Here is a 17021-nt window from a genome sequence, read left to right on the forward strand (position 1 = left end):
GAATAGGCTTGTTTTATTAGGAATAAGTCTAGGGCTAGGTTATATACATGTTGGGCCTTTGATCTCATGGGTTTTCACTGTAATAGGTCACTTTTATGGACCTAAAGTAGGAGTACATAGGTTGCATACGGGATTAGCTCTATACTTAGTTTATTTTCATGTTTTAGTGTTTGAAATTGTACCGGTTGAACCACTGGTTCAATTTAATTGATTTTAGTAGTTTTCTTTTAAGTATTTAGTGGGGCTGAATTAGGACTCTCTTTTGAGTCTATTTCAGTTTCCCATTCAGTTTAAGTTATGTAATAAGTTAAGGATTGGGTTAGGCCTTTCTTTTTTAGTGTAAGTTTCTAATTTTGAGTCTTTTATATAAGATTGTAAGGGGGGCAAGTATTGGACACGAATTTTGATATTAATGAAAAGCTTTTGCTTCTCTTCTTCTCCATTGAAGATTTTTGTTTTGTGTTTGATCAAGGTTGGTGGGATTGTGTTTGCTTCGATTGCCACCTTGTCAGTGGGAAGCCCGGGTGGTTCGTTGGTGTGATTGGTGTTTGATCTAATCGACACCTTGAGGTGTGAAGCCCGGGTGGTTCTTTGAAGCTTTCTTTCAATTCTTTGAAGATCTCCTTCAAGTTTAAGATCAAGATTCAAGATTTGTTCAAGATCCTCTAACCAACTGAGTTGCCCTTGTAACAACAGTAAGTTTGAATCATCCCATCAATACCCATTCTTCGCCTAATCCTCCAAACCACCCCTCCAAACCACCCCAAAACCCTAATTTTCCCATCCATCTCTTGAAACCATCCCATCTCCCTAAATAAACCATTCAGCTAACAACACCTTCACATAATTGGATCGAGTATTCTCTTGCCTAATTGGAATACTCGAACCAAGCTGTTTTCCCATTACCCCATTCAAACCACAACATCCCACCTATTTTTGGAGATCATCCCTTTACCCAAATTCTTCACAGATCAATCCAACCATCAGAAACACACCATACCTGGATCGAATTTCATTCCCTACACTAGGAATAATCTATCCAAAGTTCCAAACCCTAGCCCCAAATTCCCATCCTAAACCCTAGGTCCCCCCTCTTTTCCAAAACCCGAATCCCTAAACCTAAGTTGCTACTCAAATTTACACACTTCTGTCCATCAAAAACATCTCAGGACCTTCACTAATAGACTCACCTACCTTGACTTGACATAACCCTAACATCAAACCCTAACCCTAATTTCATCAAAAACCTATTTTTGACCTAGCCAATTCACCTGTTCATAACAGATCCTGGTTTACGGGCTCCTAGTTGGTCTCCTACCAATCTAGGAGTACATTAATCTCATTGCTCAAATTCAGGCCAAACAAGTAATGGAAGACCAATTGGAAGTGGCTCCTAAGTGATAAAATTGCACACATGCCCCACATTTATTTTCTTTGATTTCTATAAAGTGTTATCAAATTTCAAATTACAACGTGGCAAACATGGGTGGGACTATGTGAAAGGGTACAGCACAACCATCTCGTTGGTCAAATTTCAGGCACAAGCAAGTAATGGAAGAGTGATTGGAAGTGCTTCAAAAATCAAAACTGGCTCTAAAGTGATAAAATTGCACACGTGCCACTAATAAGAAATGTCACTCTTGTAATTTTACGAAACTTTACATTCATTTTTTAACCTTTTTGGGGCTAAAAATTGACTGGTGATTTGGATGTGTATCTGTATCACATCAACGTAATCCATGTCTTCTGCAATGCAATTCAGTGGTTATTACCTTAAGAAAAAAAACATTGGATATGTCAAAAAGCCTTTTGTAAAGATTTACTGATGGGGTTTCAATTCACCCAAGGAATTAGAGTTCAGAAATCCCAGAGAAATCCAGAATCACAGGGATGGAACCAAATCATGTTTGGAAGATAACCTATTAGACTAATCAAGTCAAATCAGATGTGATGCAGTTAAATAACCACCTACATGGGCTTATTTTATTTGAAATAAGCTTTGGGTTGGGTTATGTATGTGTTGGACTTTTGATCCAATGTGTTTTTATTGTAATAGGACACTTTAATGGGCCTATAATATGGGTTGAGGCTAGGCATACAGGAATAGTTAGTTAAGCGTCTTTATTTCTTTTTTCTTTTTTTTTTTTTAAAAGTATTTTAGTTAGGTGGGATTAGGATTCTGTAAGTCCAGTTCTGTTTTGATCAGTTTCCTTCATTATTTTAGTTTCCTGGTCAGTTTTTTTTTTTTTTTTTGGATGAATTCCTGGTCAGTTTATGTTACCTTATTAGTTAAAAATTGGGTTAGGCCTTTCTTTTTTAGTGTTTGAGTCTGTTTTTCAGTCTCCTAAATAAGTTTGTATAGGGGTGTGATTCTGAACCTAGGGTTAAGTCTTTCTACCCCCCCCCCCCCCCACACCAAGATGTACTTAATATTATGGTTTCCTGGACTATTTAGCAGGGGAAGTATTCTAGTAAAATATGATAGCAATCCAACGCCTGGATTCAACAAAATGAAGGTTTCCTACTTGAAATATGAAATTGAATTCAATTGCATGGTTTTAGTGGCTCAAAACAATGAACTAATCATCATCTGATTTAGTAAATAAACAGCAATTCAGGAGGGGAAGTATTCCAGTAAAATATGATATCAACCCAACAGCTAGATTCAACAACATGAAGGTTTCCTACTTGAAATAGGAAACTGAATTCGATAGCATGGTTTTAATGGCTCAAAACAATGAACTAATCATTATCTGATTCAGTAATTCAACAGCAACATGAGATCTCAAGCAATAATAGAATTCAGAATCAAGAAATCAGATCCAGAAAATCCAGAATTGAAAGTAGCATTGAAATAGGAGTCTAGTCTCTGAGATATTGATTGGAAACTGAAATTTTAAAACAGAAATCAAGTCCCATTGTTCAAAGAAGCTAACAGATGGTAAGATGGAGTGGATCAGACTTTGATAGAGATTAACAATGGAAGTATTACTTAACAGCAAGCCAGATCTGAATTTGAGACTAGAACTAGAAGAGAGATCTCAGTATAAAGAAATTAAAGAACTGACTTGTTAATTCAATTGGAGAGAGAATCTCAATTAAGGATTCCACCTGAATTACAGCTACTGAATCCACAATTGCCCACTTTTGAATCCATAGAAGTACGCTCAGAATCAATTGAGCTAAACACCCTAGAATCCACAAGCGCTGGTCTGAAATCCACAGAACCAATTGGCAGCAAAGAGCTTCTTCATTCAATAAATCGTTGGTAGGCCTGTAGCCCTTTACATTTCCTTATACAGAACCGTGCTGGACAGCCTCGGATCAATTTAGGTTTAACCCAATCAGGAAACAGAACAGAATCAAAACTGGATTCTAAAACCCCCAATTGATAGTTGTTTTGGAGGTGACATTATGTCACCAAGACACTGACTAAAGAAGGGAAAATCAATTTTAAACAGGGCTGGACTCAAAGAGACCTAATCCAGCCTAACTCAAACAAATTTAATGACAATTAGAATAAAGAAATAAAAGACTCCAAACTAGCCCATGACTTGAGATTCCTTGGGTGAACCAGAACAGAACAACAGGGTCAAGTTGAACCAGAAAACTGGTTAAAAATTGAACCAGACCAAACTGCTGTTCATTCTGCCCTTTCTTCCTCTCTTCTGCTGGAATTCTGCATCAAATACCATACCATCAGTGAGTGTTGCTAGGCAGTACTGTGCTGTGGTTGCATCCTTTCAGGTGATTTTGCAATGTCTAAGATCACTGACGTTACCCTGTGATGTTATTTTCTTGTTCCAGATTGCAGAATCTGTGTGTGGAATGCTGCTGATGGTAGCCTGGTCCATTCTTTGACTGGTCATTCTGAATCTGTAAGTATTATTGATCGTTTGTTCTAGATATTTAGAGTCTGTAGAAAGTCTTTTTATATGGTGAAAATATATTTGCTCTGTATTTGAAAATATTTGCATTACTGCACATGGCAACCCCATCACTCAAAAGCATCCTCTGGGCATTTAATTATGACTAACTTTGTGGATATTTTGAATTTATCTTAGTTCAAGTATTTTTTTTTTCTTTTGTAAATATTTTACATATTCACATTGTTACTTTTGCAAGTTTGCCCATTTTGGTTATTAAGTCGACTCTGGGCTACTCTTGCCAGTTTATCTAAAATTTAAGCTCTGTTATGCGGTGGTTTTGCCGAGGGTGAACCTTGGTGTAACGGTAAAGTTGCTCCATTGTGACCAAGTGGTCATGGGTTTGAGTCTTTGGAAACAGCCTCTCTGCGAAGCAGAGGTAAGGCTGCATACACTATGACCCTCCCCAGACCCCGCAGTGGCTGGAGCCTCGTGCACTGGGTATGCCCTTTTTATGTGGTGTTTTTCACACTTGACACCATAATATGTTTATATTTGTACTGTTAATTGAGGAGTGATGATATTCCAATTTATTGTTTGTCCATTATGTGGCTATAAGCTTTCTTTTTGTTTTAATAACTTCTTCTTCTTAAAGAACTTCACTTACCTCTTTTTCCTTGAACTTGATGCATATTCATATTTGGTTGACAGGTGTTGAGCAGAATTAATCTCTAACATGATATTGTCTGTTGTCTTTTTTACCATTTTCTGACATGTCAACTTTGTGATTTCTTGACCTGCAAAATTACCTTTAGTGTCCAGTTGTCAATTCCGACTCAATTATCATATATCCCTTCCAAATATTATTTTGTTTCGCCCATAGTTCTGTTTCAATCACTGGTTATTTATGTCACTTTCCACATTATTAACTTTTATTCTGGTCATTTTCCTTGTATTATTGGTAGACCTATGTTTTGGATGTTCATCCTTTCAATCCCCGGATGGCTATGAGTGCTGGTTATGATGGGAAAACCATACTGTGGGATGTGAGTTGTCTGGTTCTATAAGTTCTTTTCTATCATCTTTTGTTCTGTTGAGTGCTCCTCAATTATGTTTTGGTATTTTATGTCTCTAGATATGGGAGGGAACACCCATTCGCATATATGAAACTGGACGCTTCAAGTTGGTAGATGGGAAGTTTTCTCCGTAAGTTAAACTTCACAGGTTTCAAGATATTGACGATCTATATTTTTCCTTGCATTAAGTGAATGTTTTTTCCTATAGATGTATGGTATTTTCATTTGAAAGTGGAGAATTCATTACATTCTTCTTTTGGTATCTTGCTTATAAGAAATTCTGCTTAGGATTTCAAAATACAAGGGGGGAGGGGAACCCAGCTCTTACTCATTATTATATCTGCTAATTTTTTTCATGATTAATACACACAGTTGTGCTGCCACTTGCGAGATCCACAGCTATGAATCATTTTAATTTTGTTGTATGTCTCGCTTTTTGCAGATGATATTGTTTTGGTAGATGAAATAATTGTTGGGATAAATGCATAGTTCGAGAACTCGCGAGATCTCGCCGAGTTTCTCGGTTTTTGGAAAAAACGAGACGAGACCTTAGGCAAGTCCCAAAAGTGTGAGATCTCGCCGAGATCTCGGTTCGAGATCTCATTTTGAACCATTTTAATGAGGCATCTTGTCCATATCTCGCCGAGATCTTGGATCTCGGGTTGACCCATGGAAATGACCCATCTACTATGTATTTACTTACCTAACTTGACAGAACTCTTATATGCTTGCTGTGGGGCACTATATGCAACATTACAGCAACGCTATGTCATGGGAAGACTGTGACACTAGTGGGGACTGAATACTTGATTCAAAGTCATTTTATGTGATGATAGTTGTAACACTGTTAAACAGTTTGATATATCACTTTAACATTTCTGATTCTTATTTAAGTTGTTTAGCTATTAATTGAATGTTTTGCTTGCTTTCTATTACTAAATTATGTGTAGAGTAGGGTATTTTAGTACATCATTGCCTACCAACCTATGGTCCGAAGTGAAACTCATATTTAGACTTTGATTTTGCAAAATCTGATAGTGCCATTGTGTTTGAATGGCCTAAAATAGACTGAATACCAAGTTTCAAACCCAAACTAGGTCTAAAACCCACTGAGGTGAGACTTCGAGTCAGAAAAAAAAAAAAATGCACCAACTCGCCGAGATCTCGACTCGATTCGGTTTTTCCCAGAACCGAGTTGGTTCCGAGATCCGAGTTTTAGAAACTTGGATAAATGTCAAGTTGGATTTATGGAGATCAACGTTGGAATCGAAGGGTTTTAAGATAAGTAGAACAAAACTAGAGTATATAGCATGTAACTTTAGTAACAATAGGATTGAGAGTGGGGTGGTTAAAAACTTAAAATTGATAATAGGGAGTTACCACAATGTCATAACTTTAGATATCTATGTTAGCAGAACGTGGGTTAGAAAGAGAGAATTAGAGAATAGAATGTGTTAGATTCATTGATAGGTAAGCCCCTCTATTTATAATAGAGGGAAAAGTTACAAAGGGACTGAAATAAACATAATTACCCCTAACTAGCTGACTCTATAAGAACTACAACTTAATCCTAATATCATAAGAATAAATCTACCCCAAAAGGACCAGAATACATATTCCAACACTCCCCCTCAAGCTGGATTATACATATAAGTAAAGAGGGAGGATCCAACTTGAACTAATAAGAAAAAAAAATTCCATAATAATGCTAATACTACCCCTCAAGTTGGCGCATATAAGGCACTACTGCCCAACTTGAACAAAACGGGAAGAAACAAAGTTGCAGAGTCCAACTTGACAGATGAATACAACTCCCAAATAAACCTTCAAGAACTTGAAAAATAGATCTTCAAAACCTGGGCAGACTTGATCAGCAAACTGGGACTGGAATGACTTCCAAAAAAGGCAGCTTTCACCAATCTTCTATTAGCTGTCCAGTGATGAATCTCTGACTGATAATCTTGAAGATAAGCAACTAGGGCAGCAAGCAGCGGAAACAAATGAATCAGGCAGCGGAAATGATCAACCCAACTGTAGATCCTCATATAGGCACTGTAAAGGCATTGTAAATCTTCAAATAGGCTTGCAATAACCAAACATCTTCAATACTCTTCATCTCCCCCTTACGGCAAACTAATGAAGGATACCCAATAGTAATGGTGGAGAAGACTGATCTTCTATATTTTGCACCAATGTTCCTGCAAGTTCTGTTTTCTGCAATGGCTGCAGGTGTATTGTACATAATCCCCCCCTCACATGTAGTAGTACACATGGACAGATAACGGAGATGATGTAAGAAATAGTGCAAAAGTATAATATTCCAGAATTTTCCAAGAAGGTGCTAAGGGTAATGGAAAAGGAAGAAATGGCAATTTAGAGAATACCATAAACTTCCAAAGTGGTTAAGGGTGTATGCCAAAGGTATGGTATGGGAGGTGGTGAAGTGAAAAAAAAGCAGTGGGATAATGAATCACGGAGAAAAACAATGCAAAATATAAATTGTCAACCATCTTCAAACGATCAAACAAATTCCTTAGATGGAAACTCCTGCAAGGGAGAGACACCAAACTCCAATATTCAAATCTGATAAGTAAACAGATCTGATTTGAAGTAAGGAAAGACTCCAATCTTCAAACACAGAAGAACTAGTGGGACAAAACTCCAATTTGTGAACTCCCACATGCTAAATAGAACTAACGAAGATATCTGGGTAGAATTGATGGAATAAACTTAAAAAAAACTTGGATCAGATCTGAATTAGTGAACAATGCTAGGATCAAGTTCTCAAAGTAAGCTGGATTTGAATCAGTAGAGAAAACTTCACACAACTGAATAGGTTCGTAGTTGCAACCAATAACTATGGAACACACTGTTGTAATCCCAAATAAACTGATCTCCAGGGTAGTAGATTCGAGTCTTCAACATGAAAGAAATTCGATCTCCTATAGTAGGATACTCAGTCTCAAGAACTGGGCAGCAGTAGTCCTCATAAAGGCAGCAGTAACTTGTCAACCAGACATGTTTACAGAAGCCAATAAATAGAACCAGCAAGGTATGTAGTAAAGCTCAATAGAATGAGCAAGTATAAGATAAATAATCCAACAGATCCATAGGTAGTTAAATCAGCCAGCCACATAGGAACCAATAAAAGAATAGGTTGATAGTTGGAGAAATTGAGCCATAAGAGTGAAACCTGAATTTTTTCAAAAAAACTCCAAGAATGATGCTGATATTTAGGTCGTATGCTTCTTTGATATGTATAAGACTCTCCTCAAAAAATCAGCAAAAAAGAACAACCCTAACCCTAAGATCGATTAAAGTCAGGGTTTTGGAAAACCCTGAAAGTGAGATCGATATAGGGAAAAGGGGGCTTCAATTGTTGATGTAGATTTGCAATAGATGCTGATTTGTACTGCTAGAATGGGACCTCCAATGCGAACATCCAATCTCCAATAATGAGACTTGATCTTCAAGAGGGAGAAACACCAAAAAATTGCAGAAAAATAAGGCAGCAGCTATCACAAAAAAAAGGAACTTCTTCAAGCCATGAATTGATGAGGTAGAGTATCACTCTTGATGGTAGAAACCCCTCCATGATTACAGCAGCAAAAATCCCTAACCCAAAATCAATATGTGTCAGGGTTTTGGAAAACCCTGAAAAGTAGAGATCGATTGGGGTAGGGGTCTTCAAAAACTTGGAAAGGAGCAATTATTGAGGTCGAGTGCTCTTTGAAGTGGAAGTAATCAGCCCTCCAAAAATCAGCAAGATCTAAAACCTCTAACCCTAAATTCAATTGGATTCAGGGTTTTGTCAGGAATTTTAGCAGGTAACCAAATTAGAAGGTTAAGGAATCTTTGCTGTAGAAACTAATCCAGCCATCAGAAAGGGTCCAAACTCAGGTCGAGTAGGGTTTGTATAGGGAGTAACCTGTGCAAGAAATCTCAGCCTGATGTGATGGTTGGATTGTGAGAACCAAGGGTTGATCCAAAATTAGAAGGTTAAGGGTTTGGCCAGATCAATTGGGGTAAATCAAGGCTGGAGAAGAAAAGAAAGGGGAGTAGATGGAAGAAGGTAGAAAGGTGCTGGAAAAGGTTGCATAGGAGGCTCCAACAATGGAGGATCAGCCTTCTTGAGTGAGAGGAATCTGATCTTCAAGAAAATTCTGGAAACCTTCAAGTTGCAGGTATGGTTCCAGCAGAATTTTAATGGAAAAATAAGTAGATAGGATGGAGTAGGGCAGCAACTAAATCATTGGTTTAGATTTTACCTCATTAGTGTTGCACCTTTTCAAGGATGAGAAGAAGAAAACCAGAAGAAGGTGAAACCGAGAAAGAAAGAAAGGAGGCAGAAGTCGATTGAAGAAGAAAAGGAGGTTTTTTTTCTTTCCTTCTAACCTAGATCAGAGTTGGCTCTGATACCATGTCAGCAGAACCGTGGGTTAGAAAGAGAGAATTAGAGAATAGAATGTTAGATTCATTGATAGGTAAGCCCCTCTATTTATAATAGAAGGGAAAGTTACAAAGGGACTTAATAGACATAATTACCCCTAACTAGCTGACTCTATAAGAGCAGCAACTTAATCCTAATTCCAACACTCCCCCTTAAGCTGGATTATACATATAAGTAAAGAGGGAGGATCCAACTTGAACTAATAAGAAAAAAAAAAAAAAAACTCCATAATGATGCTAACAATCTAGGGTCAATCGTGAGTAATGAAGGAAAAATAGAGGATGATATTGTACAAAGAATTAGAATACGATGAACAAAATGAGGGGTGGATCTAGAGTGTTTTGTGATCGACATATCCCTTTAAAACTCAAAAAGGGAAATTTTATAGAACAGTTATACAACCAACAATGACGTATGGGGCTGAATGTTGGGCAGTTAAGAAAAAACATTTAAACAGACTTAATGCGGTTGAAATGAGGATGTTATGGTGGATGCGTGGTAAAAACTAGGAAAGATAAAATAAAGAATGAACAAATTAGAGCAAACCTGGACGTTGCCCCTATTCATGATAAGTTGCGAGTGTTGAGTGACGTAACCCGAAAGGGTATTTTGGGGGTTTTCCCCCTATAGCTGACTTATTTAGTAGTCGGCTATGAGGGAGCCTTGTTGTAATTCTGTCCATTCTCTTTTTATTATAAATATAAGGGCTTGGTGATCACTTTGATCATCCAAGCATTCAGCCTTTGCACTGCTGCTGACATGGTATCAGAGCCATTAAACCTTTTCTGCCAAGTTCTTGGGGGTGATCTACATATTCTCTTATTTTCGGGTTTTCTCCTAAAACCTTGACAGATCGATCTCACCCATCCCTCATCAACAGCAGCTAATTTTTGGAGGAGTTTTTCACCTCACCAACAGAAGAACTCGATCCAAGTTTGAGCTGTTCCCAACAGCTGATTTCAAAGATATTGATTTTCTCCATATTTGAGTCGATCTGGTGTTTTCTTGTGCCCTAATGTCTAACACTTCTACTGTTACTTCTGGACTTGATGGGCAGCCATGGAATGAGTATCTTCCCTTTGCTGCCTCAATCAAACTTGATGGCATTAACTACTTGATGTGGTCTAGGTCTACTTACTTAACTATTGCTAGTCGTGGTCTTACTGGACACATCACTGGGACTGCCAAGAAGCCCTCTACAGCTGATCCTCTTTAGGATCGATGGATTTCAAATGACTCCCAAGTCATGTCCTTCTTACTTAACCCTATGCAACCAGACCTTGCCAGTGGTTGTTTGCTATTAGGCACTGCTGCGAAGAAGACTTATGGTCAGGTTGGAAACGATGCTCAGGTGTATGAACTTCCCAAGAAGGTTCATGAAACCACCCTAAAAGAACTTTCCATCTCCCAGTGCTTTGGGCCCTTCGTAGCTTATGGCAACATTTGGATCACTACATTGATTACCAAGCCCACTAATGCAATAGAGATTGCTGCCTACCGCAAGCATGTTGACAAGATTCGAGTTTATGACTTCCTGGCTGGTTTGAATGTTGGTTTGAATGTTGAATACGATAAGATTCGTGTTCAAGTCCTTAGCAAATCTCCTTTTCCTACATTGGACCAGTCTTATGCTTTGGTTCATACTAAAGAAAATAGACGGGCTGCCATGCTTCATTCTCCTACCATTGACCGTTCTGCCTTGCAAACTGGTTCAGGTTTTACTCCCATATCTGATGGGTCTTCTCGCACTGGAGATACCTATAAGGAGGTCATTAATTGTGAACACTGCCATAAGCCATATCACATTAAAGCCAATTGCAGGAACCTTCATGGTAAACCTGCTGACTTTGAGGTGAAACGTGGTCTTGGGAAGTCCAAGTCCAAGGCTAATCACACTAAAACTGCTGCAGCCCCTTTTACAGACATTGGTCTCACTCCGGATGAACTTCAAGCTTAAAAGCCTCTCCATCTTCACCTGCACTTGCTGCCCCTTCTGGTTCTCACTTTGCTTCAGGTATTCCAGTCGGTAGTCACTATGCATCGATTGTCTCCAGTCCTTGGATTATAGACTCCGGTGCTACTAACCAATTGACTGGTTCTTCCCATATTTTTCATCAATATTCTCCCTCTTCAGGGAAACACACTGTTTGTGTGGCTAATGGTTCCCTTTCTTCTATATCTGGAAAGGGTTTTATTCGCTGCTCTCCTACCCTTACATTATCCTTTGTCTTGCATGTTCCCTTTTTCTCTACTAATCTTCTTTCAATTAGTAGGCTTACCAAAGATTTAAATTGCAAAATAACTTTTTTTTCCTTCTCACTGTGTCGTACAGGATCTGGTGAAAGGGACGACGATTGGGGGTGGTAAGGTACATGGTGGTCTCTACTTACTTGACATGGGTCAAACTTCTCTCCCGTCAGCTTCATCTCTAACTCATTTGTTACACTCAGCCTCGTCTCCTGATCTCCATCTATGGCATTGCCGCCTCGGCCATCCTCCTCTTCGGATTTTAGCTTTTTTATTTCCTCAATTAGTAAAGGATTGTAAAACGGATGAGCTTTTATGTGAAGTTTGTGTTTTAGCCAAACAAACTCGTTCTAGTTATTTCCCTTTGAATAAAAAAAATGTTTCCACTTTTGCTTTAGTTCATACTGAGTGTGGGGTCATGCTCGTCGCACATCCATTTCTGGTCATCGATGGTTTGTTACTTTTATTGAGTATTATACTCGACTACCTGGGTATACATGATGTAGCACAAGAGTGCAGTTTTTTGTTGTTTTCAGCTCTTCCATTGTATGGTTCAGACCCAATTCAATGCAACTCTAAAAATTCTGCTCATTGAAAATGGCAGAGAATACATGGAGGGTCAATTCCAAACATATTTGGCTGATAATGGGATAATTCATCAAACCAGCTATGTCGACACTCTTGCCCAGAATGGAGTGGCTAAAAGAAAAAATCGTCATCTCTTGGAAGTTGCTAGGGGCATTATGTTTGCACGGTAGGTTCCTTCTCAATACTAGAGTAATGTTGTACTTACCGCTGCCTACTTGATAAACCGCATGCCTACCCTTGTTCTTGTTGGTCGTGCACCTACGGACATTCTCCAGGGTTCCTCTTTTGTTGTTCCACCGAAGATCTATTGTTGCGTTTTCTATGCTCGTAACCATTACCCTCATGGCAAGCTTGATCCTCGTGGCATTCGGTGTATTTTTTTGGGTTACTCAGCTACGCAAAAAGGATACAAGTGTTATCATCCTCCTACCCGGCGTACTTTGGTCACCATGGACATTGTCTTTTATGAATCTCTAGCCTATTATTCCCTGCCACCTCTTCAGGGGGAGTATGATTCTTTGGGTATTGAAGATGTGTTTGCTATACTACCGGTTCCTGTTCAGAGGGAGCCATCTACTCCTGATCTAGCTCCGGTTCCTGTTCAAGGGGCAGCAGTTGGTTCGAAGGCCTGTGAGTCAGATTCTTGTTGATGAAGTCTATATCCGGACTCCTAAGCACAAAGAACAAGTTAAGACTACCACCACTACGGTACCTCTTCTCCAATCGCCAGACTTTGATGTAGGGCCTGCTACTCCATCTGGTAAGGTTCCTTCTCTTGAATTACCTATTGTTGTTCGTAAAGGCATTAGGTCATGTACCCTACATCCCATCTCCAATGTTGTTTCCTATGATTCTTTGTCTTCTTCCTATCGTGCCTTTGTGTCTTCTCTTTCCTCTGTTTCTATTCCACAGAAGTGGCAGGAGGCATTTGCAGATCCAAAGTGGAAAGCAGCCATGATGGTAGAGATGAAAGCCTTATCCAAAAATGAGATGTGGGAGTTAGTGGCTCTTCCTCCAGGCAAGAGACCAGTCGGTTGTAAATGGGTGTTTATAGTCAAGCAGAAGATGGATGGGCTAGTAGATAGATAAAAGGCAAGACTTGTGGCCAAGGGGTTTACTCAAACCTATGGGATAGTCTACCAAGAGACTTTTGCTCCAGTTGCAAAGTTGAACACAGTTTGGGTTTTATTGGTTGGGATTTGCAGCAGTTGGACGTAAAAAATGTTTTTCTTCATGGAGAGCTTCAAGAGGAAGTTTATATGGAGATTCCTCTAGGTTTTTTATTTAACAAAACTCATGGAAAGGTGTGTAGACTGAAGCGGGCATTATATGGGCTGAAGCAATCCCCTTGGGCTTGGTTTGGCAGGTTTCATAAAGCCATGGTTTCTGTAGGGTAAAAATAGAGTAATGCTGATCACACCTTATTCATCAAGCGTTGTGGAGATAAAATTACTCTTCTTATAGTCTATGTCGACAACATAGTTGTGACCGGCAATGATGTTGATGAGATCTCTCACCTGAAAGTTTTCTTAGGACGAGAATTTGAAATAAAAGATCTAGGAAAGCTAAGGTACTTTCTTGGGATCGAAGTTGCTTATTCTTCCAAAAACGTTTTTCTTTCCCAGAGGAAGTATGTCCTAGACCTTCTCTGTGAGACTGGTTTGTTAGGGTGTTAGCCTTGTGATACTCCTTTGGAAGCTACTACTCGTCTGAAAGAAAAAGATGGTGAACCCTTGATAAGGGACGTTATCAACGATTGGTGGGAAAATTGATCTACCTCTCCCATACTAGATCAGACATTGCATTTGCGGTGAGTTTGGTCATTCAGTTCGTGCATGATCCCTACTCCACTTATATGGCTGATGTTCTTCATATTCTCCATTACTTGAAGTCAGCTCCAGGAAAAGGGATTCTTTTGTCTCTGCATGATCATCTTTGTGTTGAGGCCTACAGTGATGCTGACTAGGGTGGTTCTCCGGATCAGAAATCTACTTCAGGCTATTGTACATTTGTAGGAGGTAACCTTGTCACTTGGCGTACCAAGAAGCCGAATGTTGTGGCAAGATATAGTACTGAAGCAGAGTTCCATGCTATGGCCCAGGGAATCTGTGAGTTATCGTGGCTTCAAAGTTTACTTCAAGGCCTTGGTGTTCCTGTCTGTCATCCAATGATGTTGTACTGTGATAACAAGGCAGCAATTAGCATTGCCCACAATCCAATGCAGCATGACTGTACCAAACATGTGGAGATTGACAAACATTTCATCAAGGAGAAGTTAGAAAGTGGACAGATTTGTATGCCTTCTGTGAAGTCAGGTGATCAGCTTGCTGATGTCTTCATTAAAGGATTGAGTGGAAAATTGTTTAATCCTAATTTGGTCAAGTTGGGCATGTGTGATATCTATGCACCAACTTGAGGGGGAGTGTTGAGTGATGTAACCCAAAAGGGTATTTTGGGGTTTTTATCCCCCTATAGCCGACTCTACTAAATAAGTCGGCTATGAGGGGGCCTTATTGTAATTCTGTCCATTCTCTCTTTATTACAAATATAAGGGCTTGGTGATCACATTGATCATCCATGCATTCAGCCTTAGCACTACTGTTAACAGAGAGAAACTCCTTTGAGGTGGCATGGACATGTGCAACAGAGGCCTTTGAATGCTCCAGTATGGAGAAGTAATTTATTTCACAAAGAAGGAGCTAAAAGAGCTAGTGGTAGGCCTAAAATAACCATAGGAGAAGTGGTGAGGAAAGATATGTAAAACTTAGGACTGGAATCTGGTATGGCTTTGAATAGAGCTGATTGGAGAAATAGGATCCATGTAGCCAACCCCATTTAGTTGGGATAAGACTGAGTTGAGTTGAGTTGTCTCACTTTTCTTGTTTACTTGAATGCTGGAAGTATGAAATTTGTCCTTGATGAGAAGTCTTCTGGCGATTTTAGGGAAAACAAAGGAGCGCAAAAAGAACATTGCTTGCATCTGCCTCAAACATCTGCAAAAAGAACATTGCTTGCATCTGACCCTAGGCGTTGGAGAGGGTCCAAAATCAGAGCGACACCAATTAGGCGACCAAGGCGTCCAAGGCGCCCAAGTCGACCAATAGTTACAAGGAGTTCAAATGCCCTGATGTTCGTTCACCTGAATCTTTCAGGCTGCCTTCTCCTGTTAGATATGCTTCACCCACCGGAGCCCGCCCCATACTCGCTCATCCCGAGGGTAATGACCTATCCCAAGCTGCCCATATCTGGAAAGTCGTTCCAATAGTTACAAGGAGTTCAAATGCCCTGATGGTAGTGATCATGCCCTCAGTAGCCTAATCACAGGTGCCTAGCTCGATAGAATAGTGTTGGATGCCATCTCCCATGTATTGAATCGAACATTCGCTTCGCTCCTCGAGTGCCCGCACGGCTTTAGGAAGATAAGGGGGAAATCGGGTTCCTGCCACTCGGAGGGATTGATTGATGCCAGCCAGAAAGAAGTAGGCTACGGGTAGGACCTTGTTGTCTGCCTACGGGCTTTTTTAAGGCTTCCATCTTGTGGGGCCAATATCTGGACATAATATTCTGAGTTTATGTTCTTTAGTAGTGGCTTGGTGGCATTTCTTATTATTTTATTTGGCTCAATAGATAATTGTCTTGCATTTTTTTCCCTAGTGGCCTATATCAAATGCTCGTAGTGGCAGGATCATAATTCATTCTGGCCATATATTCAGGGTCTTTTTAGTGCTTTTCCCACTGGGCATCCAGCAAGGGTTTTGTGAATTGTGATGGAAGTTGATTAATTGGTGGGATCATGGTTTGATTTGGAGTTGTCCAAGATGTAGAATGATTTTTTAAAGTTTGTTATAGAGGTGCTGTAAATCAGTTAGTTCCAGTTAAGTTAGATCAGAGTTACAATTCTAGGCTTAAATTGGAATTTCAGCTCGAGGCTCTGTCTCACTCAGCTATGTGGATCCATATTGCTATAATCCTAGTATCTAGGTTCCTTCTAACCCATTTGGATTCCTAGAGTTTATCTGCATTCTTTTTTTTTTTTCCTTTCCTTTAATCTGTTATACCCATCTCATACCATCATACAATAACCTTTCCATTACTGCTCAAACTTCCATCAAAACCATAGTACAAAAACTCGTTAAAGCTCGATCAAGATTTCAAGTATCTCGGTGATACCGAAACGAAACACACTTTCGAATTGAAAAATTACAATAATTCGACCGAAATTTTGATCATTTCGCGAAATTTCGGTACTTTGTAACATCTCGCCGAAATATCGGCAAGATGTTACAAACCCAAGTTATAAAATGTCAAAATCTCGTGAGCTCTCGGTCGAAATAGAGTCTCGGTCGAAATTTAGATCGAGAGCTCACAAGGCTTGTTTTTTTCATTTTCTTCCACCCATTTCTTCCTCCTTCACTTCTCTTTGGTGATTTTTGAACCGGCTTTCGAATCTTGGCCGCATCTACACCGGAAGCACTTGGAGAACATAGGATTGAACCTTCTTAGCACATCTATGAAGTCTTTCTACTATTTCAGATAAAACCATTTTCTCCAAAAAAAAAATTTTTTTTTTTGAAAAAATCATGATCAATACTTGTTTGTTTGTGATGAAATCAACCCAGAGCCATCATATCACAGTGGATCAGTGGGTAGTCGTGGTTCTTCACACTTTGGTGACCCATATCCTAGGATAGGTTACCTTCAGCATGTTGATGATGCAATTTACATGGCAACTATGGATGACTACACTCGTTTCTTCTCCCAGACTATGGTGTGGCATTCATATGTCTTATAGTC

The 17021-nt window shown here is 39.4% G+C and overlaps 1 protein-coding gene and 1 long non-coding RNA gene across 7 annotated transcripts in view; both read left to right on the forward strand.

Moving 5' to 3' along the window:
• LOC122667733 (PH-interacting protein-like) overlaps positions 1-17021 on the forward strand; it is a 53815-nt gene that overhangs the window by 27085 nt on the left and 9709 nt on the right. For all 6 annotated transcript variants that reach the window (XM_043864129.1, XM_043864131.1, XM_043864128.1 and 3 more), the window contains 3 exons: positions 3808-3878; positions 4832-4912; positions 5002-5072. In XM_043864129.1, the coding sequence (XP_043720064.1) occupies positions 3808-3878; positions 4832-4912; positions 5002-5072 (223 nt within the window). The remainder of the gene's footprint in view (positions 1-3807; positions 3879-4831; positions 4913-5001; positions 5073-17021) is intronic.
• LOC122667734 lies at positions 6312-15085 on the forward strand. The gene is made up of 3 exons (XR_006333848.1): positions 6312-6349; positions 9641-9971; positions 14840-15085. It is a non-coding gene; the product is annotated as an uncharacterized LOC122667734 (long non-coding RNA).

The sequence above is a fragment of the Telopea speciosissima genome, chromosome 7 (genome assembly GCF_018873765.1).
Source record: "Telopea speciosissima isolate NSW1024214 ecotype Mountain lineage chromosome 7, Tspe_v1, whole genome shotgun sequence".
In the NCBI taxonomy this organism is placed as follows: Eukaryota; Viridiplantae; Streptophyta; class Magnoliopsida; order Proteales; family Proteaceae; genus Telopea; species Telopea speciosissima.